This window comes from Coturnix japonica, chromosome 6, assembly GCF_001577835.2.
Source record: "Coturnix japonica isolate 7356 chromosome 6, Coturnix japonica 2.1, whole genome shotgun sequence".
Classification (NCBI taxonomy): Eukaryota; Metazoa; Chordata; class Aves; order Galliformes; family Phasianidae; genus Coturnix; species Coturnix japonica.
Genome location: NC_029521.1, coordinates 8,820,183 through 8,847,846, shown reverse-complemented (window position 1 = coordinate 8,847,846; position 27,664 = coordinate 8,820,183). Strand labels below are relative to the sequence as shown.

The following is a 27,664-nucleotide window of genomic DNA, read 5'->3' as shown; positions in this document are numbered from 1 at the left end:
AGTAAATAATGCAAACAGTGTGTGTAATGCAACAAAAACAGCTGGGGAAAAGTGTTAGCACACATACACAGCTGCTGCAATACAGCTGTCTCCATGCAGCTATAGCAACGTGCTACACCTGAAACCCCTTCCAGTGAATACACACTGCAGCTTCAGCATCCAACCTTTTCCACTCCCCATTATCTCTACTGAGAGCTCAAGGGCCTGCTTCCACTAAAAACATACGTCAGGGCAACACAGCACATGGATTTGTGTGAAAGAAGCAGAGCCTGGTGCTGTACTGCCTTAAAAGTTATGGACTGATGCTGTGTCAGGAGAAAAGAAAAACAAACAGCAGCTTCCCAAGAACTCGGATCCAACAAACTAAACTTCCCACCCAGCAGTAAGCAGCTAGGTTTCACATCAGCCATCACAAAAGGGCCATGTGGGAATGGTTCTGGCACGAGTACCAAACCTTAGCTGTTATTAAAGCTCAATGAACAGTCTGTAGTTTGAAGTGAAAGATTCCACTTAGATCTCACCTCCAATTCCATGTATCACAAACAAGCTAGAATGTGAAGCAAAAAAATATATATACATATATGTATCATTTATAAAGTGCAGCATAACAAAATCGCTTGTATAAAACCACATCAGGAGAAACAGACGAGAACTTCTCAGAAATAAATTACACCTACCCCTCAAACACCTTCACCATTCCCCCAGAAATAATCACATAATCTTCCCCCCAAAAATTGCCTTTAAAATATTTTTTAGCCAAAAAAAGCCACCAAAAACCAAATGCAAAGAGGAAGGGCAGGTTTACTTACCCTTCACGTGACAGAATTTACCTAAAAAAAATCCTGTGACCAGAATTTAACCCCCAAGTATTAACACAAATGCTTTCTGCCTCCTCCCACATTTCCACAAGACACAAAGGTTAGAAGCACATGACTCATATCACCATTCTGACCAAGTTCCCTGCCGGGTTGCTCGTTATCTGTTTGTTATCGGGCTAAACTCTGCCCTTTGAGAAGGTATGGAATGAGTAGCTAATTCATTACCGGTGAAATATCTGGTGTTTATTAATGATGTGAGGATATATTTCAAGGAGGCATCAGGTTCAAGTTTTCACAGAGCAGCATGTCATACACCGTTGCTGAACACCGCAACTGAAGAAGTGTACAGCAGGTTGCTAAAAGCAGAGGTACGGCCTCTGAGCCTACACGAGTGTATTTCTCTGAATGCTTCACATAACTGGACACGGGTGGAGGAAGAATATCAGGGAGCTCCATCAGCGTAAACATGAAATGCCAAAGAAGTTATTAAAATAGTACTTTATTTTAGGAATAAAAACTAAACAGAATCAGGACACGGATTCTATTTTTTCTTTTTTCCCATTTCCTTTGAACTACTCTGGTCATTTCTTCTCGAGGTAAGGCCATATCTACCACTCCTGCGCTGATCCTGCCACTCACTCTCCAGCTGTCTCAGCATCTCTTGCGTTAGAAGTCCTTCACGTAGCAATCTGTTGGCAAGAGATCCACGTCCGTGGCTTTTCAGATCCTCCTGCCTTGTAGCAGACCTCTGGGCTCTTATGCTCTTTGCTCTTCTTTCTCCTGGAACATCCAGTGTAACAGAGAGTGGCTCTGTGGATTTTGCATCATGATGGTCTGAAACGGTCCCAACATCTCTCTTAGTCCTTGAAAGGGGAAAGCTTTCTGACATAACTTCTGCTGCTCCAGGAGCAGCACCAGACTGGGAAGCTCGGATCAGTTTGGTGATGTTGCAGACACCAATCTGTATAATGTCATCTAGTTTTTTCTGAATGTCCCGTACGAGGGCAGCGTCGGGGAACATATCCATGAAGCGGTAACTGAAGAGGTGAAACACAATAAGATACAGTAAGTTAAACCTTTATGTTAAAGGACTAATGACCGGGACAAAAAAGAGACACATACTATGTTAAGCAAAAAAGAAAATGTATTACATGGGAAGATCACTGTATTTTAAGCGGTATTCCTGATGCTCCAATCTGGGATACCCTTGCTCCTAACTCTATGCCAGTCACTAATTGCTCTCCACAGAACCCAGGACTTGTTTCCACAACACAGCTACATCAGCATTTCTCAAGACTTTCAAAGGCCATAGATGAGCCTACACTGCACCACACAGACACTGCAGGAAAGACATTGCTTTTCTAGGACAGTGGATCATAATATTAACAGAAAAAAAAAGGGGTTCTCGAGCACAAATACCTTAACCACAGATAGAGATCAAAAACATCATGAACAGCCTCAAGGTGTACCAGCTCCTTGATGTTCTTTGGCGGAGCTAGTGGCCATTTGGTGTGTCGACAGAGCCAGTCGAATGTCAGAGGCTCATTCCTACTGAACTGTCTTGCAAACTGAAGTGAGGAGAAGAAAAAAAAAGTGGATTCAGCGAAATCAGATTCAGTTAGTCAGAAGGGAAGAAATAAAGTTGTTTACAACACTATTGTTTCTGAAACCAGTTGTATTACTCATTCAACTTATAAACAAACAGGCTATTTTACACTCCTCATAACTGACAGAACATCCATTTGTACTGACTGCTACACTCTAGCAAACGTCTACTGAAACCCTCAGAGCACAGAACTGAATGAAGAGTCAGAAGTGTAGTCTGCTCCTAGATAATGTTTTCATGCCAGTTTATTATCAAAGAAAACAGCCACTAACCAAACCAAAGTAATTTGGTTTCCCAAAAGTTTCCCTTGAGTTTTTATCCAGTACTTCAGAAAATACCTGCTTTGTTTTACACAGCCCAAATGCCACACATTCTTTTACTTAATTGCTCAATGCGGGAGTCACCTCTCCTTTCCCAGACCTCATTAACACAATTTGTCCATGGGCCATGCACAGAGTTAAGCTGCAAAAGTACAGAGATATCCAAAAAAACATAATACTGGATATATGCGATTTCACCTAGCAGAACAAACCTTGTGTTCTCTACTTCTCTTGCTCCTATTCTGTTAATTATCTTGTTTCAGAATCTCCAGGATTGAGAAAATTATATTAAATGTGTTGCTTGACTTAGGAAATGCATTATTCACAACCCAAGCAGATCAATCTGCAATAACAGCTCTTCTGCTGTTTCGAAAGGCATAAATCTACCTAACATCTGTGATATGAGATCACAACATACTATCAAAAATGTAAATTATAATCCCTTTAAAGGGAGAAAGACGATAGCATTGAACAAAGTAAAAACACTTGAAAGAAATTACTGCTGAAAAACTGAAATCGGCTGACTAAAAATTCCTAAGAGGAAAAGAGTTTATCCAGGTCTGGAAACTGAACTGATGTAATTCTGACATCCAATTCACAGGATTACATCCTGTGGGATTTCAATTTTACATAACTGTGTTTTAATAGCAATCATCACATTAAATCCCACATCCCTCTGGGTTGTTGACAAGCTAACACCTTGAATTAGTGTCACCTTGCTTTTTAAGGACTATTTTTCATGACCAGAATTAAGCATTAAGAATGCTCTCAAACCACCTAACGACAAAACCCCCCATAAATACAGCTGCTCACTACACCACAATATGCTTCATCGAAAAATAAAGCTGACATTTTCTGAGGAACGAACAATAACTGACCTTCAGCAACGTGGTACACACAAAAGGCTCTTTTCTGTTCAGGGGTGCAGTGCAGAAGACGTATCGTGATCGCAAATTCAGTGGAATGTGCTGAATCATATCTGCTAGAAATTTAAAGTCGTCGATATTGCAGACAAAGTAAAGCCCATCAACTTGTGAGAGGCTCACAAAAATATCCTGCGAGAACATCATCAAACAAAGAGGTTTGTTATTACAGGGAAGAGTTGTCAAACTTTTTATTACCAGAAGAAAAAGAAAAAATAAAACACAATTTGGTGTTTTAAATGCTGGTTATACTGAAAGAACTGTTACATATCAAATGTAATCCACATCTATAACTATGTATAATAATATAATAATATATATATATATATTTATAGTAAAAAGACCTGGGGGGAAGAGGAAGGGAGTAGGAGGATCAGAAGAGCCACCTCTGCTCTTTGAAATGGGATTTTCATTAAATTCTCAGACACAGGCTCAGAGGAGAAGACATAATGCACTGACTACCCTTTAGTAAGCATTTTCAACTGGTTTTCTAAGTAACCAACGCAGTTTTCTGTAAATGTATATTTTAGCTACAAAGAATACCATCATAAAAATCAATCACTTCCAGGTTTACCACTTAGCACGGTGCAAAAAGCTGACTTTGCAGTACAAAAAAAAAATCAACAACTGAGCTATTTTTAGGCCAATGCCAGGAGCAGATCTATTTTAGGAAGAAAGAAATCAAAAGATAAATACGGTGTTGCAAGAGTCCAAAGAATATCTGACAGTTATCCAAGGTTTGGAGAAATAAGAGATGCCATTGTGCTGTTACGTGCCCACAAGACTAGTTTCTCTGCTGCGTATCTTCTGAAGACTTATTTTTAAGTTCTTTAGAAAAGCACTGAGCTTCTTAACAAGATATGTGGCTGAATACTTAAAGATATCAATAACAGACTGGTTTTTCTTCTTTAACAAATCTCAGTACTTACAAGCTAGCCCAGAAATTCACAGATTTTAGAAGCCTGCTGCTACCCTACCAGCCTGAATCTTCCAGGTCCCCAAGTATCATCTTTTACTTCTACGTTAGAAACTGTATACTTTGCTATATAACACTGTAACATCAGTAAACGATACAAACTGTCATGTTCCTGAAGTACTGGTTTCTAAGAAAACATTGACAAAGAACAGTGCTACAGAAGCTAATAATTTCAGTCGTTCTTACAATTAGGTTAGATAGAGTGGCGTCAGGGAGATGATAGGCAAACATTTCTATCTGTTCAGGAGTAGGATGTAGGCCAGCAGCCTAAGGGGAAAAATAAAGACAACACTTTCCATTAATCCTCAGCATTATTCTTATGTTAGTGCATCAGATACAAAATCTAGAAAGACAACAGCCTACAGAGTTCCATTTTTAAAGCACGCTTATCTGGAACTTAAAATCTTTTATGTCTGAGCTTTTAATTCTTAAAAATATAAGCAGTTTCAATATAACTGAAGCACATCCATACAAACCAGGTAGCGAAACTCTCACCTTCACAGGGGGCACAGACTCGCCCAAGATCTCCTTCAGCTGCAGCAGGTCATCGCGGTGCATTGTAGTGACTTCTCCTTGCTTGAAAGATGAGCCAAAACGCCCAGCTCTGCCTGCGATTTGTAGAGCCTGAGAGGTTGTAATTGAATCTATTTCCTTCTCTCCTTTTTCATTGACGGTTGGCTTTACTATTGAGTTAAAAATTATTCTTTTTATACACCTGAAATACAGGAAGAAAACCAGAGAGGAATCCCTCATGCAAACCATTTCCACTGTATAACGTACTGCAGAAGAATGAAAGCCTTATTTTCTAAGGCCTCTTCTCCTGTAAAATAAATGGCTACAGACACTATTTAAGAACACATCATATTCAAAAGGGCACTGCTACATCACACATCCCTTAGCGTCACATCCAGTCTCTTCTAAATATCTCCAGGGACGGCAACTCCATGCCCTCCCTGAGCTGCCCATTCCAATGCTCAGCCACTCTGTGAAGAAATTCTTCATGATATCCAGCCTAAATCTCTGTAGCCTTACACTGAAGCAGGTTCCTCCCACCTTATAACACAGAATTAGGCCAAACAAGACATTCAAATTAAACCTTCTTCACAGTCAAATTTATCAGCACTTCAGAATCATAGCATTCTGTACTGTGTTACCCAGAAACAAGTGAGGAAACTAATGCAGGTATTAGACCCCCAAAAAACATACTACAACCAGATTGGAGTACTTACAAATTGAGTCCCATTCCAATGGCATCTGTAGCAACTAAGATTTTGCATGGGTCATTGGGATCATTGAATTTCTTTGCTTGTTCAAGTTTTGTTCCTAAAGCAGGATGACAGAAACTTTACATAGCAAACTCTTCTTATTAAATAAATAATCATATAACTAAGATTTTTTACTTTTAAAGTAAGTTGAGGAAAAAACTCTTTATTTGGTTGGTATTTGGCTGTGGTTGAGGGTAGAGGGAAAGGAGATTTAAACCATTCCCAGACCTGCTGATAGACTGAACTAAGACTATGTGAAGAACAACATTAAGTAATAAAATGGTATATAATAAAACATCTAACACTAAGATCACAATATCAGCCAACAAAAGTCTTTCTCTCACTATATTTAAATGCAACTCAAACTGCATTATAGAAAAACTTCGTTTTTCTATAGAAGCATCAGAATTAAAAGATTTTCTTAAAAATAAATAAAAGAATGTCTTACCTGGTGGCAGACTGCCATATATAACAGCACATTCTAATCCTCTAGCTTCGATCTGCCGACTGATGGAATAAATGTCATTCTTACTGAAACAAACAATGCAGTCCCCAGGCTGGAGGTTATCTAAAGACTCCAAGGCATAATCCAACACAGTAAGAGGAGTGAGTCTCTCGTAGTTTCGGACCTAGAATCGAAGGAGTTATTAAAGATAACATGATTTTAGATGACAAATTCCTCTGGAAGATCGTACAGCACAGTTTACCATCCCAACTGACTGTAATGCTGAAGAACCTCTCACAGATAGTAGTTATCTCTTCAGAGAATTACTTGAAAAAAGGTACAATTGAGAAGTACTTGTAGCACTTCTCAAACTGAGAACTATGAGGCCTTTACAAGAAACAGACAGGCTACACATCTGTGCATGTCAACTATATTAAAGTGAAGAAATACACATATGACATAACAATGGCCATCCTAAGAAATAAGAGCCTGTTTTCAATATTTCAGTCATCCAAATGTTGTAAGTGGTCCCCTTTCATAGCTACATAATCCAGCAATTACAGTTACATAAAGCCACACATATTCACCAGGAATTATGCAGGCTGGATTTTCTTAGGATCAAACTGTGATGTTTTTAATAAGGCTCATGAAGGAGCCTTCAGAAGACAGCAGTTTTTACTATAGGAAATTTGGGTTTCAGAGATCTTTCAATTGCTTTCTTCTAGAGATGAAAGCTCTTTTAACTTTTTTTCTCATTGTATGGAGAATAACTACCAACAGATCAAGTAACCTGAGCAAAACAAGGGAAACGGTTCCATCTAGGAAGAACAGACCTGCAAAGAAAGCCACTACAGAGCTGCAGCATTCCCTAAGGAGAATTCAGCAATAAAGCACTTCTTTAATAAAAATAAAAAGAATACAATTTATAACATTTCCTTTAGTTTATGGGAATTGAGAAACATTCTAACAAGAACTACTGCAAGAGTAAGTTTGATCAGTGGTATCCCAGACAAGAGCCCACATTTGTTTTCCCAGCAAGAATTTGATGATCTATCCGTAACTTCACAGAATTTAAAAGCTTACCTCAACCTCCTCCCCTGTAGTGTACATGAGCTCTGTCACCAAATCAATGGCAGCACTTTCTCCACAAACATGGATTTCTTCAGCACAGAGCCCTAAACAAGACCCAGTGAAAACAAAATACAACACGTTACACGTTTATATCCAACAGCAGATTGGCTGACATAAACAGTTACCCAAAAACTACATTTTGCAGCTGAACACATCGAGGTCTACACATTTCATCTCACATTAGATTAAATACTGCAGTCAATATCTCTAGCTACCCATGAGCAAAACTTAATTGCCAACAATATCAAGCTTACCCAGAAGGGCTCTTGTCCAAGCCCATCCTCTGGCAGGATCTCTGATCATCTGAATTTCATCAATCACAGCAACTTCGTCTTAAAAACAACAACAACAAAATGATACATCAAGGAACAGCAGTACTACATAGAAATATCACAAACGCTTCCCAAAAAAAGTTTCTGAAATCCAGCTAAACCTCTTGCACCAGAAACGCTACACTGCAACGATCCAGGTTTTACTGAAACTGCTCTAACACAGAATAGAAATCGTTTTAACAGATGTGAAAAGGAAGAGATGTGCTACCCCACAGAGTCCCAGCAATAACACACAAAGATGCGTGAAACAACTGAGTATACGTACAGGGTATGTTTGTGCTGCACATTTCAATGGTACAAGCAATATGAGAAGCTTGTCTGGCATCTTCAGTGGCATACACACGCTCTTCTCCTGTCACCAAATCACATGGCACATTCTACAGGAATTGAGAAAACTCACGTTAAATTTCTTCATTACAAAATAAACTTCTTCCCAAAGCGGGAAGAAATCAGTTTCTGTAAGCAGCTTTTAGGACAGCATTCTGGAAGCTATCCAGAAAATAACTTCACAGCATTTTGAGACTGGTGCCCTGTATTTAAGTCCTACTAGACTGGAGGGCATAATGAAAAGGTAATATCCTTAATTAGATGTCCTTCTCCATTTCTGCAAAAAATTACATCTTACAGTTAACAGCACTACCAGGCTGAACCCAGAGAGAGAAAATAGCAGGGGAAAATGAATGAGGGTTACAGGGATGACAACATGGCACATGCTTTGGAGAAAGTGATGCTCTATTCTGCCTAAAGCTGAAATGAGTGCTGGGAACTGACACTGCTACAAGTTTGCCAAAAGCACCACACTAGGAACGCGGCTTCATGGACTACTTCAAGCAGTTACAACACTTAACAAACGTGCATTCATGAGACTATTCCAACACTAAGGGTATGGATAAGTAGTATAACATACTGACAGCAGCATTACTCTTTTGGAAGATCTCATGAGCCAGAAGTTTTAGTGGACCACAGTATATTCCAGATTTTGCTGACAAAAATCTCTGGATAGCATGGTATGTTTTTCCACTGTTTGTAGGGCCAGCATGGAATATTATCTTTCTCTGAATAGCCCTGGCTTCTGGATACCTAAAACACACAAAAAAAGAACATCTGTTGAACGAATATCTGATGTTCTGGATACCAATTTAGGTGAAATTCTTAATTTATTAATAAACATTAATTTAAAAGCTTAAAGACTTTAGTGAGTATTGAAAACAGAAAGCTCGAGTTCTTAAATACATCCAGTATCAAGAGGTTCCCATTTCTGACATATTCATCTCACAAGTCATACAATCCTTGCTAACATTTAGAGTTCAATTTATACAGTGTTCAAAATGACTCTTGCTGCTATGGTCTCTCTACAGTAACATTTTCACATTCCAACATACTAATTCCTAGATACAGCCAAAAAACAGCTTTCTGGAGAGCCAATACCAATTCAGTTACTTTCATAATGGATACAACCATACTTTCCTCTTAACTGACTGCAATATATCTTGTAACACGGATAAGAATTTCCGACACAAGCTATTGTAAAAACTGAGAATTGACACTGAGAACGTAACACAAATGTACATCAAAACACTGTGGTCCACAGACTTTGAAATTCTAAATCACTACGAAAAGGAAACATCACAATCACTGAAACTCACTGACCAGTTGGGAGGCAGCCTTAGATCACTGATCTTACGCAGATCATCCATACAGTCCAGCATTGGAAAGATCTGCTTTGCATGTCGCAAGAAAAATGGAAAGAGATCATCCACGTGACCTGGAAGACAAATGCTTTTAAGTAAGTTTATGCACTTCTCTGAAGGCTGCCATTTTCATAACACATTCTGAACAAACTCAGTACTGTTTTCACCACACACTTATGCAAGTCTTTCAGCTTCTGGCTCTCTGTAGAAAAACAGAAACTAACACAAGTACATGAGCTCACAAAAGAGCATGAAAAAACATCTTCAATCAGTTCATTCTCTCTTGTAGTCTTCAAGATCACAGAACTTCTATGTAAGAAGCTATGAAAAAGCAGGGTGAGAAATAATTTTTTCTGCCCCAGGAAGATATGAGTCTTTTCTCCCTAAATTTACAGCCTGCCTTGGAATGAGGTAAAGCTTCTGGAATGCATTTGTCAATAAACAGAGAAAAGCAGAGGACCTCCAGAATAGTTTGCAGCTTCCCAAAGCCAAGTTCACCATTCACAGCTCTGAATGCTTGCAGAGCAGACGAGGGGTCTTAAATTACTGTCATTAAAAACATACATACAATGCTAAAGTTCAAACTCTGGAGAAAGCTGTTTCTACAATTACCAGCCAGCATTACCCCTTGGTTAAGTGCTGTTAATTACAACACATAATGCAGTAAGCAAGCAAGCAACACTTTCTCCTACTACAGGATGAGGGGAAATGGTTTTAATCTGGAAGACGGTAGATTTTTTAGTAGATATTAGGAAGACATTCTTTACTGTGAGGGTGATGACACACTGGAACACACTGCCCAGTGAGGCTGTGAATGCTCCCTCCCTGGAAGCATGCAAGGCCAGGCTGGATGGGGCTGTGAGCAACCTGGTCTAGAAGCAAGTGTCCCTGCCTATAGCAGGGGGCTTAGAATACATCTTAAATGTTTCTTCCAATCCAAACCATTCTGATTCTACTAGTGCCACACAGAAACTGATCACTTGTGTTCCCATGTTTCTCGAGCCACCCAGGCAGGAGAAAGCTCTCAAAGTGCCCCCTAGTGACAAAGGAACACAACAAACAGTGCAGTTTTCATTTCTGCAATGAGTAGTTGCCACAAAGCAATGGGCTTCCACTTGCTAAGATCTCCACCTCATTTGTCTCCAGGTCAGAAGGTTTAAAGACAGAACACAGTCTGGGCATAATATTTCTAAAAAGGAAACAGTGATTTTCAACCTCTTTCACAGCATGGGAGGGGGGTTCACAGACAGGTAAGTGAGTACAGAGGTCAAAAACAGGGGGGAAAAAAAGCACATTTTCTTACAATCACTCCAGATACTTGCCTGCACCACAGCATATATCATTGAGAATAATATGCAAATCAGCACTCACAGAACTGGATTCCATGATATATTTCCTAAAGCTTATAAAGGCTTGGTGAAACAGGCGAGCTGCAAAAGATAACGAAAATCTGAATGTGAGTGGGATCACAACACTATATTTATGAACAAAACACTGATGTGGTCCATCAAAAACCTATTCCTTTGCATAAAATATTGCGAGTAAATATAAAGCTATTTGAAGCCAGTGAGAGGCAACCTAACCAACCATTGCTGTGAGAATCATGAAAGACCCAACTACTAATAAACACATCCAAATAAAACTAGATTTCACATAAAAGAACATCTTAGGACATCTGCTTACCGTCTAATCCATTTTCTGCTCCTAGCCTTTGGATTTCTTTTCTCTTGTAGAACTTATTTAAGTTTTTCAGAACTTCACCTGCAAAAGAAGAACATTTTTTAGCTTGCCCAAAATCAAATCACATTTTGCTGAGCCAGAGGTCACAACCCACAGTCTCATCCCTCTGGAGAGAGGGACTTTCTGCCATGCTGAACAGTCTCAAATGATTTCTCCCCAGATTAACCACAGTTACTGATTAATGCTTTTGTGGAAGCAGAAAATCTTAAGGTGTGACAAAACAGCTTTTCCCAGTAGAGATAGGAAACCATAAGCAAGGGAACCTGCAGCAAACATCTTACGAAACAAAACCAGAGGTACATGTTGGGGGCAGTTTGCATTGTTGTGGGTTTGTTTTTTCTGGCACCTATCAGTGAGCAGTAGGATTTAAAGTGAAAATTAAATCTGCTTGAATTGCTCGATTAAAGCTTTTACTGAGCATCCTGAGAGACCTTCAGATCAGAAAACACCACAGTAGGAGAAAGAATGAGCTCTTCTGAGAAGCATCTGTAGGAAGGGCCAGCAGATAACATGACATTACATGTATCTGAACTCACAGCCTGCTGGCCTTTACTGCAAGATGAAAAGGTCTGCCAGAACATTTGACACTATCCAAGGCAACGTGACATTAGAACCACAGCTCTAAACACCCAAGGTTATGATCCTTCCTAAGAACAAACATCCATCCTAAAAATAAGGTCTATCTAAACAAAACAATGCTGCCACCATAAACCAACCAGGGTGTGGCCACAGCAGCTCAACCTAAATGCACACAGCTGTAACTATTTCTGCAACTGCCAGCAGCCAGAGTAGATACTCAGGAGACATGTCCTATCTCAATCATTAATTACCCTTTCTACCATTCACTTCTGTTGTAAGAATTCCCTCTCTCAACCGTTCTATCATTCTAGAACGCTACTCTAGCTCTCATTCTTCAGCCACTTGAGTATTACTGATTTCTCAGTACAATTTTTCAATGAGACTTAGGTGCTCTAAGCATCCAACCAATCCACTCATCCAGGCGCTTCTTGTTTCTGATACAAGAACTGCTGACAATATCCCACCTTTGTCAGCTTCTGCTTCTCATTAGCAAGCACGCACCCACAGTCTGACAGCTGAAAGCATTCAACTGACTTGCAGTGAGCTGAGTGATACAGCTACAAACCAGTGTTATCTACAACTGTGAAGCTACGTGGCACAATGTGCTGCTCTCCCATACAGTAGATTTTTCTGTTCAAAACGATCATCGATCCCAACTCCTGGATCCACACAGGACTGTCTAAATCTCAGACCATGTATTTGAGAGCATCATCCTCACGCTTCTTGAGCTCAGTCAAGGTGCTGCACCACTTCCCTGGGAGGCCATTCCTGTGCCCTGCGATGGTGAAGAACTTCCTGCTGTCCATCCTGACCCTCCTCCATCACAGCTCCACGCCTCCCCCTTGGCTTATATCACCGGTCACCAGCGCTCAGCACAGCCTCGAGGGGAAGCTGCAGGCTTCAGAGATGCGAACAAACCGAGATCACTCTCCTCTGCTTCCAATAACCGTGGTTAACGAAAACAACACGCCACCATTACGCTTAATTCAGGCCGGTACCTGCAGCCCCCCCCATCACCCACCCCTCGCTCAGACGGACACCGCCGCCCCCCTCACCCTTATCGAGGGGCCTCGTGAGCTCGGCGCCCACATCCTCCTCCGCCGCGCCCTCGACGGGCTTCAGCGGCACGGGCACGAAGAGGGACGTGTCGGGGGCCCGCAAACCGCCGCCACCCGACGATGAGGAGGATGAGGAGGACGAGGCGGCGGCGGGGAGGAAGCGGACGGCCCCGCCATGGCGCAGGGCGAGCCCCGTGCGCGCCGACAGCCGCAACAGCGGCCACGCGCAGCGCCTCATCGGCAGCCAAGGGCAGCGGCGGCGCACGGAACGCGTCACAACGCGGCGACCGCATCCCGCTGCGCATGCGCGGCCCGCCCATGGCGGCTGTCAACATGGCGGCCAACATGGCGGCGGGCAGTTGTCGTGCCCAGAGGGGGCGGGTTCGCCGCGCTCAGGGCCGCTCCCTGTCTGCTGGGGGAACTGCCCCCTCCCTGAAAACAAACAAACAAAACCAAAACAAAACCGAAACAACCACACATACAAAATTTAAACTCAAGTTACTGCAAAGGCAGAGCTGGGAGCAATTGAAGCAACCCCCCCTACGAACAAAGACGAGCCAGTGCTTAGTGAGAATACAGCTGTTTTAATAAGTCAAATAGCAGCTCAGTACGGTTCTTGTTTATTATACATAGTTGCACAATCTGAGGCTGGTTAAATACAATCAGTTTCAAAATATCTCTGAGTAATTTTCAGGTTACAACATGCAAGTGACCAGGAAAATATTTGGCTTCTTGTTTTTTTTTCTTTATTCTTTAGATTTCTGAACAGGCACTTACATGAGGGAGTTAAATTTGCTCTCCTGTCAAAGATACCCACATGAAGAGAAGTATCCGAGCATATAGTACAGAGTCTGTGTCTGTTTTATCAAAGTGCCACAGTAATAAAACAGTTCTTACAGAAATGTAATTCAATTATTTGCTTACTCATAAAGTAAGGTTACCAATGACACTTGCACTGAAGTCAAGAAGCCTTGGTTGAAAGGCCAAGTGAACTACAAGCGCAAGTAGCCTCCCACACAGCAGGCCTTGCATTGCGCCCAAGCCCCACATCTGCAAGTCGACTACATGCTCACTGGGAGTAGATGAAGGCTAACCTGTTTAAGCTCTCTCTTCAAACACTAAATGCATGAGATGATCAAGACAAACAATCTGCAGTGCTAGACAAGCTTCCAGTCACTTTGAAGCTTGCCTGCCTTCACAATACCTTCCTAGAAGAGCACAAAAAGCACATTTACCATCCTCACAGGCCTAGATGGATGAGTTAGAGGACCTCCTCTGAGGATATTTTGCCCCTCCTATCAGGACAGTGAGGAAACAGATTGTGAAGGAAGTGGAAACAAAAAGCCACAAGGACACAAGTAACTGTGTATTTGCAAAATAATCAATGTTACCAGTGTTTAGAATCACTCTGATACTTAACCCACTCACCACCTGAAGGTGAAGCCATGTGAACATCTCCAAAGCCATTAGTTACTGGGCAATGAACCTTTAAAGTCAGGAGTGACTCAGGTGAAAGGCTTAAGAGAGGAAGGGCAAAATGAGAACTAGGGGGAGGGAGGGCAAAGACGTTTACTAACATCCTTTGCTACTGAAATTCAAAGCTTCTTAGAAACCTTGATAAGGTGTCTAAGGCTCCAGTTATAGTGCATATACATGCAGCTTCAGTTAAACCCTGTCTAATATAGCAATTAGAAATCTTAGGACAAGTCCACAAACCTTGATTTTTAGTGTGATTTAGTTATTTTTCTCTTACTGCCATTTCAAATCAAAACAAATGCAAATAAGCAACATTGGAAAAAGACATGCAATAAACCAACATGAAAAGGGAAATGCTTTTATCTACACCGTGACCAGCAAAATCAAATACACCAGCCTACCATGCATGGAAATAACTAGATTTAAGCTAATGCATATCCAAGTGCATATAACATTGTCAAATAAAAGTAAATGTGCAGTATAAAATAGCTTAAGAAAGTTCCAGTGTTTGAGAAAGCACTTTATTTTAAAGGTATATACATACTTGAATGTTTAACTGAAGAACGTTTTAGTAGTATGGGAAATGCAGCACTGTAAGATGAAGGAAGACAGTTGTAATGGGAATTTTGGCCTTCTTTTCCCACAGGCTGCTGCCACCTTTAACCTGCTGAAGCATTGCAAAGTTTTTCACCGTATACCAGTTCACATTTCAGGCTGCTCAGCAGATGCTTGTGATTCTGGAGATTCAAATCGCTGGTGAAAGTTTGTTCGTTGTTTCCTCAGCTTCTCAGGCGCTTTTCTCCATAGAATTATTTCCTATGTGAGGAAGCAAACATATGAAACAACTATTTACCACTAAGCCAGTAGCACCATTAGACATTCCTAGACAAAACGAGTAAAGGCTTTTGGAAAAAACTCTGCATCCCTTTATGTTCCATATGCACTAAACTGTTCTGTTGTTACCAGAAAGGCACCACAAATAAACTAATTTACCTATTTAGTTTCAGCCCAAACACACGTTTATCAATACAAAGCAGTCACCTTTTCCTTAACAATTCTGCCGCTCGCTGATGGTATTAGAAATGTCCAAGAAGTTTTCCTTCCTCATTTTCTCAAACTCCAAAGCCCATAATAGTAATCACATGCTCCAGTAACCTTCCATTTTCTATAGTCATTTCACCTTGCCTATCTTTTGGAAGGAAGATTCTGACAGATGTTTTGTCATAGCTCACATAGCTTCATGCCAGTGACTCCTTCGCTATTCCCTTTCTAGTATGTCCTCACAGTTTTCAGTCACATGTCCTGCCCTTAATACAGTTTTATAGCTCTGAACCCAGGAAAATGCTGGGAGTAGAAATTATCTGCAAGAGTTAAGAGAAACCAAGCAAGCAAATGCACCAGTAACTCATTTTAACCATAAACTATATAGTCTTGATATTCCAAATACACAGTTATTGTATGGCACAGCATTCTATCCTTGCTGTCAGCCATCTTCACTATTCTTCAAGCTAAGATTTTCTATACATCTTTCAGTACATTCAAGCACAGAACTATTTACACCATATATGAAGCACAGTAGGTTTCTAATATGTTGAACATTCAAAGCAGCATGCAGAACATTCCAGAATTCTGCAACAAGATCCACCTCGACCATACCTGTTGTTTGAAGTATCGTCTGTCTTCTTCATCCACAAGCACTAGATTTAAGAAGTACCTCACTGAAAATTTTTTGTTGACATCTCTCATTGTAGGAGTTGGGTCATAGCCTGCTAAGAATAGCCTTATAGGAATCGATTCACCTTAAAGAGGAAAGTTACAATTAGTTCCTGAAAACTAGATAACATTAACAGCTTTAGAATCTATGCAAAGTAAAAGCAACACCCCAAGCACTGTGCCTAGTCTTTTCATGGATTAAGATTTAAACATCATGCTTAGACAGGGCCTAAGTTACACCACCTTTTGCTACCAAAGCACCTTTATAGTACTGCTTCTGCCTAAGGCATCTGCAAGCACTCAGATGTCTGAGTCCTGAAATCAACAGCAAGTGCTCAGAGATAGAAGTTTGGTTTAAAAAGTAATAATAAAACATACACACACCAAACACGGAGCTAAGTGTGAAATCAAAGGCAGAAGCCAAAACACTTGATCACCTTAAGAGATCTTTTCCAGCTTAAATTATTCCACGATTCTGTGAAACTGTGTCTTGAACTCTCAACAGCTGACCTACAACACCCAGTCAAGCTTGATTCAAAGTGCTACATTAATGAGTTGCAAGATTTCCGGTGCTAAATAAGTGTAAGAACTACCAGGATCCCAATGAAATTCCTTAAGTCAAGGGAAATGTCAGTTTTAAATAGGAAAGAAATTTCTCCAAAAAAAGCCTTACAGAAGCCACTTTCCTCCTCATCTATTTTCTTTTTAAGTACAATTTTAACTCAGAATGCTTACTCTTCAAAATAGTATCACAAGTACTTACCTTTAACTGGTGCACCATCCATTATTTCATACTTGGCAATTGTTTCAGTCTCCGTTGTGGTACTGGGTCCTGATAAAACAAATTCTCAATGAGAACACACGCTTCAATTTTAGACCTATCTACCTACAAAGTTATATCATAGCAATTTCTACTTTGCAACACTGGAATCTTATGTATTTATTTATTTAGCCATCGTTTTAAGTCAAGCACAGTTAAAGCAAGCAAAACCATCTCCCAGACAGAATAACTGCTTCCTACTATCTCCTCCCAGTACTGACAAAGCAACTCTGGCTACAGCCTCTTCAGTACACAGGCTTTAAATTAGGGACAAGTATGCAGGGTAAGGTTTGTGAAACTTTTCCACTCAGAGGCCAACACTAGCAACTGAAGGTCTTCAGTCAGCACAAGAGCCACTGCTCTCCAACACTTAAGATGGATGAAACACCACCTAGATAAGTGACAAAAGAAAGTACAACTACCTGCCATTCCTCTACTATTACAGAGGCAGCTTCTCCACACAAGCAACTCACTACAGACCCAGCCACATGGGAATGAAGTCATAAGCCACAACCTCTTACTGGCCTTCTTAATGCCAGCAGTGTACAAGCCCAATCTGCAATAATCAAACTATTAGTCCTTAAAACCTCTTGAAATTTTCTATCATATCTCATTTAGACTAATGGAAAACGATACATTTTTACAGTAGGCTTCATGCCACCAGCTTATCTCTGCAGACACAAAGCAGTCTTCAAGATGCATTTTATTCTTTTTTCTTTGATCATTATCAAATCAAAGCTGCTTAAGCTCTTCCGTGTTTCTGCAGGAGCTCTGTTTACAGTGGTTCAAGTCCATACAGCCAGTCCAACACTCATAAGGTCTGTGGCATTGCTTGGGGTTAAATACAACATGCACAAGATGCAAGTGGTAGTCAAACAGCATTGAGAAACAAGCACACTGAGCATCAGTCCTACCAAAGCAGCAACTACTGACTTCATTCAAGTCTGCACAAGGCGTAGTTGGCATACAGGTGGTCATCTCTTTCAGATTTTGTTTCTCTTACCAATTCCAGTGATCTCCTTTTTGATCAGCTGCAACTCCATGTGCTGAATTTTTATTCTCACTAAGAGGAAATAAATTTTTCCAACAATCACATCCTTTAAGTGGTACCTTTAAAATAAATGAACAGGGGTTTTCATTAAAGAATGAGCATTCCTTTATCACCTTCTTCAAAAGAAGATATATAGGCAGTTAACTTATCCACCTCTTACTCAGATATAAGTTCCCCACTAAGTTAAGCACCTCAGCCAGACCAGTGTAATTAGCACCTTTCCATCACTGCAGCACCTGTAATGGAAGTACTTCAGTTTTATTTAAAAAGTAAAAAACTGCAGTGATCTTCCCATTAGTACTGAAGGCCAAACAGACACGGATTCCTCAAAAAAGGCCATGGTAATTAGTAAGCAAACATCTCAATAACAATAGTCACTGAAAGCGCTGCTTTAAATTTCAAATCTCCAAATGCCAGGTTCTTCATCAAGTAGAATCACAGAACGGCCTGGGTTGAAAACACCTCAAGAATCATTTAGTTCCTGCTATGTGCAGGGTTGCCAACTACCAGACCAGGCTGCCCAGAGCCACATCCAGCCTGGCCTCGAATGCATCCAGGGATGAAGTACCCACAATCTCCTTGGGCAACCTGTTCCACCACCCTATGAGTGAAAAACCTCTTCCTATGTATTTTGTTTTCTGCCTTTTTCTTCCAAGATACTTATTTGCACATTTCAATCTAAGTCACACTTACTTTGATTTATTGTATTCAAATTCTATATGAAGACAGTCTTCAATGCCTACTTCCATTTTAATGGAGTTGTTTACATCTGGGTACGTAGCAAGCTGATGAACAATCAGATCGTATTCTTTCACTATGTCTGACAGTCGTCTCACTATTGTCACTTTTAGAAAATACCTAGGGAGAAAGCCACAAAGTTAGCCAGAATTATCCAGCACTGGGGAGAAGAGAGACGGTGCAATTGCTAAATTATGGGTTATGCTAAATTATGCAGGATAGAATGGGGAAAAAAGTCCTAACAGATACAAACCTCAGTCTGACATTGGCACCAATGTAAGATTCATATGGCTTCTCAACCTGCATGAATTCAAAGTCGTAGCTTCTGCTCTGAGTCAGCTCCCCAGGTAAGGCAAGTTCCTTCACTAAGTTGACAAATTCATGTGTATTGCTCTTGTCATTGAAGAGCTCTATAGTTGAGGAAGATAAAGTACAGTAGGTTTCAGTGTTTTGTTTTTTAAGACGATACATACAATAAATTAAAACATTGCTGTAATTATTATTCATCCCTAGATCTACTTCAGGTAATTCCCACTGAGATAAAAAGTTAAAAAAAATTAACCTTACTGTTGAAGAAAAATATTCACTTTATATAAAGAACAAACTTCTCCTCAGTTACCTACTAAAAATAACAGGTAAGCACATAGGAGCAGCAGAAGTGAGGTTTGGGGTTTGTTTTCTTTCTTCAGGTGTTTTTGTTTTGTTTAAACAGTTTGAGGCAGTCCAGAAGAGAACAATTGAGCAAATCACTTCACAGTTCATTTCAGCCAGTTCAATAGAAGCAGGTGTTACTAGTAACCACTCATTTTCTAATACAGGCAGAAATGAAAGGTGTTGAAGTGATACAAGGTTTTATTTACTGTATCAGTCAGAAAAGCACACAGAAGAGCAGGCTTAGAATGTATTTGTAACATGTAGCTGGAGCTGGTCTCTGAGCAGCACAGTCACCCTACTGGGGAGGTTTTTTGTATTACTGTATTAAAACTTGAAAGGTTGCAAGGAAATATGGAAAAGTAGAAAACCAGTAACTAAGGTCACTTCTGCATAACATCTTGAGAATTTCTGAACTGCAGCATAAGGAAAAGATCCAGGAAAAAAAGCAAAAAAATTCAAGAAACACTGCATCTAACTACGGTAATTTAGAGAATGCAGATCCTATACCACTGCAGATGAAGAACACATACAACTACTAGATGGTAGACTAAAAGAAGCTGATATATAGGAGCTTTGTTTTTAAATCCCCTGCTGTCCCACTGCTTCTTTTTAGCTCACGTCTCGTCTTCAGAGGCAGAATTAAAGACTACAGTTCAGAAGACTAACACACCTGATATTTCAGCTTGGTGCCCTAAATACAAAAGATGTAAGTTGAAAAAAGGATTGAAATGCTTTGACTTGCTTTTCACATTAGCATCATTTATGATCTACAATCAGTGGAGACTATGAGTTTAAAAATAGGTAAACCTAAAGATATGGAGTTCAACCATGTGCACTGTGGCCACGAGTTTTGAGAAGTCTCTTGTGGTTCTTAATCAAATTCTCAGCATGTCTGAGACAGAACACTTGCCATCCCAGTTCTCCCTCACAAGTACACATCATCCATGATTTTCTGACAAACACATATTAGTACATCACTTGTGTTAAAAAGGGTAGAATATAATCTTCCTTTGGTACTTGTCAGCCACTGACCTGACAGAGTTGCAACAGATGGCTGCAAAACACTGCAGCCATATATGCAAAGTCCCATAAACCACACCTACCTAACATCCTATTCATAGCTTCAAAACTCACCAATTTGTCCTACAAATTCAATTCTAATTCCTTGATGCTCCAGTCTCTTGCCATGCTGCTTAGAGACATTCACCTACAAAGACAATTAATAAAGCAAGGGTTAGAAGTTTAACATTTTCTCTTAACATATTATTGACTCTCATAAACAGACCCCAGCCTCACAAACACAGATTCTATAATGTTACTTCCCATGGGTATAAAGCATAGATTCCTTGCTAGACAACAAATATCAGAGACATTTCTGCATCTTAAAATCCAATACACTGCTCATATCTGAGAAGAAAGCAAACTAAGTGAATGATTAAACACTGTGGTGAAAAGAAGGGAAGAATCAATAAACTGTTCTTCCAAGTCTCCTGATCCCACTGTGCCTGTATTTGTCAGAGCCCCTTGGACACCTCTGAGGAGCTCCTGCTCATAGAAAGCAGCCATCAGGCCAGCAAACATGCAAAAGTTGGTTCCTTCAGTTTCCTGAGTTTGAAGGCTGTGTTATGAGAGTTTCACATCCCTTTAAGGTAGAGAACCAGGCTCTTAACATGGAAAGGCAACATAAGAGCAAAAAGGTGCCTAGTAACAGTATGTCAGTCAAGACTGAAGTAGATATTTAGAAGTCAGTCTCAGAAACCAATACCTAGGCTTCCTGAAGGAAAAGTGAATCCTAACTGAAATATTCAGAGAATGAGAATGGCTCTAGTAAAACAAGAATGATGGCAAGAACTCCCTGGGTGTGATACTGAAAGATGAGGAACCCCTCTGGCAATCCCTTTTTCATTTCTCACCTGACAGTTCTCACCCCCACCAAGAAAAACTCTTGTTGACTCAACAGCCAGCTGAACTTAACACACAGCTCCTCTAATGAAGCTCCAGAAACCACTTCAGGGCATGAAACATAAGGCTTAGCTTCAGGGTATGCAAAGTAGGTTGGCTGCACCAGCCAAAAAAATTACTCACACACATACGGAGTTGTGGATTTTGAAGTTTAAAGGGAAGAAAGGGGAGCGGGTACAGTTTGGAATAGTTTTCTTGTCAGAAGTAACGACAGGATTGCACGTGGTCACACGAGCAGCTAATTCATAAAGTCAAGATGACCAGAAAGGATTATCAGAAACAACCAACTATTGAAAAGGCTCCGATTTCCCAGTTGTCTGAATAACTACGGTTAAGATCAGATAAAAGAAGATAGTGTTTTCTCTTCAAATAACTGCCTAACCCGAAAGGGCAGCTCTTGCTTACATGTTTTCTTTTGATTTTCTATATGCAATACCATCAGAATCAGTAAAGTGATTAATAGCAAATATTTACCTTTCCTGAAACAGATTCACCATCATAGAAGAGAAAATGCTTTTCTACTTTACCATCTTCTGTTTTCATTTCTGCCGTTTTTCGTGTTTCTGCATCATTAAGAATAACATCAATCTCACAAACGGGACCGAAGAAGCCTCCAAGAAAACTCTGCAACAAAGAATTCTTAAGTTACTTCCCAGTGGACGCTGCATTTTAAAGGTGGTATTTACCTGCAGCTGTGCCCCACACATGGGGGAATAACAGTTGCGCTCCCATGAAGTTACAAAGCCCTGTCTGTACTTGAGACCTGAAATTTAACAGTGATGGAAGATGGTTGTTCAACTAGCACGTAACTGCAATCAAGTCAGTTTTCTAACCATATTTACTGTCAGATCACAGATTTCACTTTCAAAAAAGTAATCCCTTTTAATCGTGCTCCAAAAATAATAATAATAATCTTGTTAATAAGTTTATTCTGCCTCGTTTGGGATTTGGAACAGCACGTAGCTTTCAGCATGGTTTATACCCATTGTAACTCACTGCATAAACAACAGTAACAGATGACCAGAAGTAGGAGGGGTAACGGAGCAAAGCAAGGCAAAAACAAATAGCTAAACAGGGATCTAACAGAACACAGGAAGCAATCTCGTGGTTAGAAAAAGTTGAATAAGGAACTTTTATTTGCTGTCTCCTCCTGTGCCATGTCATTCTCTTAGGAATGCAAGTGAGCATCAACAGGTACAGGAGACAGCAGCTTTGTATATGATCTACCTCAGCTTTGCCACTCCACCATCAGATACGGCAGGTGTTTCATGCTTACCTGTAACCCTGCTCCAGACACTGATATACTGCAAGCATGAAATGCTTGTCCTCACCTTACAACAGCACTCCCCAGGCACAAACTTTTGACTATTATCAATCAAGTCTCACTCTTTGACCTTGCACAAACATTTCTCACAACAAACTGCAAAGCAGCATGGCTGCTCTATGGAAGCTCGGTAAGGTCCAAACTAAACCCCACATTTTCTTCTTTAGGAGCCAGACACTGGCCCACTACAATGAACTGAAGCAGACAGTACTATGCTAATTCAGTGCAACATTATGGTTCGGTTTGTTAAGCATTTGTTTGTTTGGGCTTTTTTGTCTGTTTGTTTTTAGAATCTACACTCAGTGCTAGATAAGGGCATCCACTTCAGCTGTACGAACATGGATTATGCGAAACCATCGTTCTCGCATCAGCTGTGCAGGAACACATCCAAAACCTGAGATCCTGAAGTAGAACTGAAAACAAAATAAACTACAAGAGCGTACAACATAAATGCACCTGCCCAGCAGTAGGAACACTGAGCAACTTGCTGCAAGACATGGCGCAACTTGGAGCTGTAAAACAGCCACTCACGCACGTCTAAAGCAGCTCTGTATTTGCTCAGAGAGCAAGTGGCCCCAGTTCCAGCCACACAGCTGCAAGGCTTCACTTACAGGCCTACGTACGTCTCTTCCACGTACTCAGAAAGCAAAAGCGGACAAGCATGGAGGTGGTCAAACCCAAGGCTGAACCTGCCAAGCACAAACGGGTGCGTTGACTGCTGAAACAAGAAAGGAAGCTTTGGGGTTTTACTGTTGTGTTGTTTGGGGTTTTTGTTTTGTTTGTATGTGGCTGCACACTAGAATGGCTCTGGGTTTGGCTCCTGCAAAAGGGGGAGGCAGAAAAAAAACAAAACAAAACAAACATGAGATTTTAGATTTTTATGTTATTTTAAAGTGACACACAAGTTCTTTTGGTATAGTCACATCTCTTTTCTTCAGTTTTGTATTTGTTTTCCAGGTCAGCCAGTGTTTCCATCCCCCCAGAGCAAAGGAGGAAGCCCGTTACCTCCGGGTGAGCATTACCCAGGGTGGTCACACAGCACCTTCCACCCTGAGCCGCTGCACCACGACCCGGAGCAGCCATCCAGCCCTACCCCTGTAACACTGCGCTGCCCAGCGCATCCTTCACCTTCTCCATGTACACCCACAGCAATGAGCTGTGATCTCAGCCGGGAGGATGCGAACATACGGAGCAAAGACAACAACCACTAGCTCCTCCAGTTGCCAGCGGATACTGCTGCAGGGAAGCTACGCAAGACGAGGCGTTTTACTTTGATCCTACACGGTGCCTTAATGCGTTCCAGCTGCACACAGACAGGACCGGCTTTAGAGAGGCCCAGACGTGCCGGCTTCAACACGGAACCCGGGCTAAGGAGGGGAACGCGCACAGGGAGGCGCATGGCCGCCCCATGGCGGAGCCGGCCGCGGCCCGTTATTCCCGCCCCGCCCGCAGGCCGTACAGCAGCACGGCAGCAATGCTCCGCTGGCCGCAGGCCGGGGAAGGGCCGCCGGGCCGGCTGTCCTCACACGCAGCCACAGGTGGGCGGCCATGCACCGGACGGCCGCTCCCAGGCCGAGGCCCCGCTCAGGCCGGCGGCTGTGGGCTCCCGTCCCGCCCTCACCCCGTCCCTCACTCACCATGGTCGGTCGGTCGGTGTCTCCGCCGCCGCGCGCCACCAGCAGCCGGCCCGCGCCCCTGTCATGTGACACTACGGGCCGCCACGCCACGCCCACCCCCCGCGGCACGTGACCGCCCCCCCCCCAGCGCCCCGTGGCCGGACGGGGCGGGACGGGACGGGCCGTGCCCGTGATGTTGGTCGGGCCTTGTCTGTGATGGGACGGGCCGTGTCCGTGATATTGGTCGGGGCTTTTGGGCCCGCTGAGCCCGTACTGTGTAGAGGAGTGATGGAAGGCTGAGTGTGAATAAAGACAGCAGCGCACAGAAGCCTTACGGCAGCGTTTTTATTGAGCCGGGGTTGTGTTGCGGTCCGTCCATCCCGGCGCTATGGCAGCAGCGCCTCGTCCTGCAGCCGCAGCTCCATCCCCGGCGGCAGCTCGTAGCGCTGCGCTGCCCGCGCTGCGGGGATGGACTCAGCGCCCGAGCCCGAGCCCGGCTCCAGCGCCGCGTCCCAGCCCGAGCCCGACAGCTCCTCGGACAGCGGGAAGGCGTCGCGCAGCTCCTGGTACCGCTTCATCCTGAAACACCGCAGCCGTCACACGCCCCGCGTCACACGCCCCGCTCCCGTCTCGCTGCCGCTCCCCCAGCGCCCCCTCACTTACAGGGCAGGGTCGGCCAGTGGCGGCAGGATCCTGTTGGCCGCTCCGTCGTGCAGCTGGAACCAAGGCCCCGTCTCCTCCACGCAGTTGGGGGACCAGGCGTCGGGCCGGCACCGCACCCGCTTGTACCGCGCCCTCTGCGCGGGGGCACCTGTTGTGAGCGGCCCTCAGCGTCACCCAGTACCCAAAGGAACCAAGCTACGATCCTGCCCTTCGGTCTCATTTAATTAACTCACTCTCACCCCCACCCCCCCGGTACGCTGTCCTCCTTTTGGAGATTTGTCTAATTTTTCTCGCTTTCTTGGGGATATCTGCCTGTAATTATGGCTCTCTACTGCCCTATATATTGCCATCATGTGGCAGGAGACTTGCAGCATCCACCTACACTCTTCTGCCAGAGAAACAAAATCCCTCAGAAAGGATTTCCTGCCGCTTTCACTGCATATCCCCCTTTCTGTTTACCTCTCTTAGCACCTTGTTAAGAAGGTGGTTGTTTTCATAACAGCACCAGCGACAGAAGAAACGAGCGTGACTGAGTACTTTGTACATAAGCACTACCCAGAGCTGAGGCTACAAACATCATCTCAAAGGCCATCCTCAGGATAGAAACAGCAGTAGGTGCCTAATAGAAGCCTCTCACTGCCGCAGCCTTGGTTTGGTAGAGAATTATCCTACCTAAGCTTGCTAAGTGCCTTTCTCTTGCAAGAAGTGACTCCACAGGGCACTTGTCGTCATGAATCAACATTTCCTTTTCGTTGTTTTAGTGCTGCGTGTTGCAATGCTTTCTGTACCAAGTAAACCGTACGGTTTCCTCATGCTTATACCCAATTTCCTTTCCTCCCCCCCTCAAAGTAGGCTGTAGACCAGAGTAGTTGTGACATGGGGACTGCAACAGGCTTAATCTGTAACTGCTTAACGGAATAGCAGGACATAACCGGACCCCTAAGAAAGGGCTGGATAAATATATACATTGCCATATACATTTGGGATGTGTGTGTACATAGAGTGGCTTACTTGATAAGGTCTTCTCATACGGGCCGGGTGAGAGACACAGAAATAAAACACTTGCAAAAGGCATCTCCCCACTCCCCCTCCAGAAAACAGAACTCTAGCAAAGCAGGCTTCCCAAGCAGCCCTCACTCCTCCCAGAAGGTCGATTTGCAATGTCCACCCCTAAATTTAGAGGCTTCCTCCTGAGCCCACACTGCCTAGCGCAGAAAGAGCACTGCAGAGAGAACAACCGCTCGGCGTTACCTTGCGCTGTGCATCCCACAAAGAGGATTACACAAACAGCCAGGAAAATCCTCCTGCTACATCTGACCGGGAGCTGCATGTTGGCCGGCTCTCCTCCGCTCCCTGCCAGCCTCCACCACGGCCTCGCGCTTCAGAAACACGGCAGGGCAAGGAAACCGACTTTTAGACAAGGTTTCCAAAACCTCAAACCCAACCCATAACCTGCGTCACCGTTTCCTGATTGACTGAAGTGAGACATCTGCAGAAAAGCCCAGCGCTCCGGCCCCACAGCCTCCCACCCAGCACCAAAATCTCCACTCTGATGCTGGCTGCGGGGAGAGGCAAACCCAAGGCAAACCCTCCAGGTGCACATCTCTGCCCACTGCTGTTTCCTCCATGCTGTTTTTGTGTTGGCAGTTTTTCCATTGGGATTCAACCATCCAGGCTTGAGTTTAGCCAAGAATGATTTAGGTACAAGCGGCAGTAGGCTTTTCTTGTTCATCCTGTTTCCAGTGGGTGAACTGAGGAGCAATGGGCGCCCACCACCACAGCAGCTGCAACACCATGGCCAGCGGTGTCAGCCACGTGGTGGAACAGCTTTTCATGGCACAAAGCCTACCGAGATCCTGGTGGTGCTTCTGGTGAGCAATGACTTCCCCTGTGCTCACCTTGTGCTCATGTGGATCCACGGCAAGACAAGGGGCTGAGCATCCTTGCCATTTATTAGGTGTTTTCATGGCTTTTTCTCAGCAGGGAAAAACAGGAGATTCCAAAACACCACGTGGAGATCAACTCACATGCAGCAGTTATTTGTAGTGACGACTTCTCTACTTTATATTTTTAGCATCAGCTCTCTTGTTTTTTTCCTCTCTTTTTTGTGTGTGAGGCTGTGTTGAGCAGCAAACAGCGCAGTGGGTGCGGAAGCGGTCGGTGCTGTCACACCTCTGATTTCCGTGGCCACAGTCCCTGTGTGGGCAGACGAACAGAGCACAGGCTGCACTGTTGTCAGAGTATAACTTTGAAACGTGCCACTGTACAGCTATGGGTGTGGAAGAGGGCATTTCTTGCCTCTGCTGTGCTTAAGCACTGCTGCTGCTTTCCCATCATGCATAAAGCAGATTAAGAGCTTTGCATTTTTCTAAGGTATTAATTTGGGGGCAGGGAGAAGGAGGGGTCTGCTGCAGCTCCAGGCCTTGCATAGGCACCTGGGACTCCTCCTGAGGTGACCAAAACACCTGGAAGTAATCCCTAAGCAGAGAACAAGCATCTCAAGTGATGAACCACTCCTTGGTTATATCTCTCAGGGCTGTTTTTATCTCCCAGCTTGCTTCAGGAGTGTAATTTAGTAACATTATCATGCTAGGATGGGGATATCCATCCTGCCATTGACAATAGGGAATTTCACTCTGGAAAATTCCCTCTCAGCAGCCCCATGATATCCAGGTGCAGGGGCAAGGCATCACCATCCAGATGGAGTCTCAATAAGGAAGTTCCTCTTTCATAACTGCTCAGAAATCAGATAGACCGTAACTG

The 27,664-nt window shown here is 42.8% G+C and overlaps 3 protein-coding genes across 5 annotated transcripts; all 3 read right to left on the bottom strand.

The window, feature by feature from the left end:
- Nucleotides 1-1,039: 1,039 nt before the first annotated feature.
- Nucleotides 1,040-13,155, bottom strand: SUPV3L1 (Suv3 like RNA helicase). Of its 2 annotated transcripts, XM_015866410.2 has the most exons (15): nucleotides 12,882-13,155; nucleotides 11,191-11,268; nucleotides 10,830-10,937; nucleotides 9,467-9,581; nucleotides 8,728-8,896; nucleotides 8,082-8,193; nucleotides 7,739-7,816; nucleotides 7,437-7,528; nucleotides 6,357-6,537; nucleotides 5,873-5,966; nucleotides 5,139-5,358; nucleotides 4,830-4,910; nucleotides 3,623-3,799; nucleotides 2,238-2,386; nucleotides 1,040-1,855 (listed from the first exon to the last, which is right to left on the bottom strand). In XM_015866410.2, exons 1-15 carry the CDS (start codon nucleotides 13,120-13,122, stop codon nucleotides 1,360-1,362), a joined length of 2,391 nt encoding a protein of 796 aa, XP_015721896.1. In that variant the 5' UTR covers nucleotides 13,123-13,155; the 3' UTR covers nucleotides 1,040-1,359. The 2 variants fall into 2 exon arrangements, with proteins under 2 accessions (XP_015721896.1, XP_032301427.1); XM_032445536.1 differs by lacking the exons at nucleotides 11,191-11,268; nucleotides 12,882-13,155 and having other exon boundaries at nucleotides 1,047-1,855; nucleotides 10,879-10,937.
- Nucleotides 13,156-13,448: 293 nt separating this feature from the next.
- Nucleotides 13,449-24,364, bottom strand: VPS26A (VPS26, retromer complex component A). Of its 2 annotated transcripts, XM_015866459.2 has the most exons (9): nucleotides 24,260-24,364; nucleotides 21,773-21,922; nucleotides 20,471-20,543; nucleotides 18,936-19,092; nucleotides 18,638-18,802; nucleotides 17,897-18,003; nucleotides 16,837-16,905; nucleotides 16,017-16,159; nucleotides 13,449-15,176 (listed from the first exon to the last, which is right to left on the bottom strand). In XM_015866459.2, the coding sequence occupies exons 1-9, from the start codon at nucleotides 24,260-24,262 to the stop codon at nucleotides 15,063-15,065; spliced, it is 981 nt and encodes a 326-aa protein (XP_015721945.1). In that variant the 5' UTR covers nucleotides 24,263-24,364; the 3' UTR covers nucleotides 13,449-15,062. The 2 variants fall into 2 exon arrangements, with proteins under 2 accessions (XP_015721945.1, XP_015721946.1); XM_015866460.1 differs by lacking the exon at nucleotides 24,260-24,364 and having other exon boundaries at nucleotides 21,826-21,922.
- A 204-nt stretch (nucleotides 24,365-24,568) lies between these two features.
- Nucleotides 24,569-26,331, bottom strand: SRGN (serglycin). Its single transcript, XM_015866475.2, has 3 exons — nucleotides 26,153-26,331; nucleotides 24,902-25,049; nucleotides 24,569-24,817 (listed from the first exon to the last, which is right to left on the bottom strand). The coding sequence occupies exons 1-3, from the start codon at nucleotides 26,229-26,231 to the stop codon at nucleotides 24,625-24,627; spliced, it is 420 nt and encodes a 139-aa protein (XP_015721961.1). The 5' UTR covers nucleotides 26,232-26,331; the 3' UTR covers nucleotides 24,569-24,624.
- Nucleotides 26,332-27,664: the final 1,333 nt, after the last annotated feature.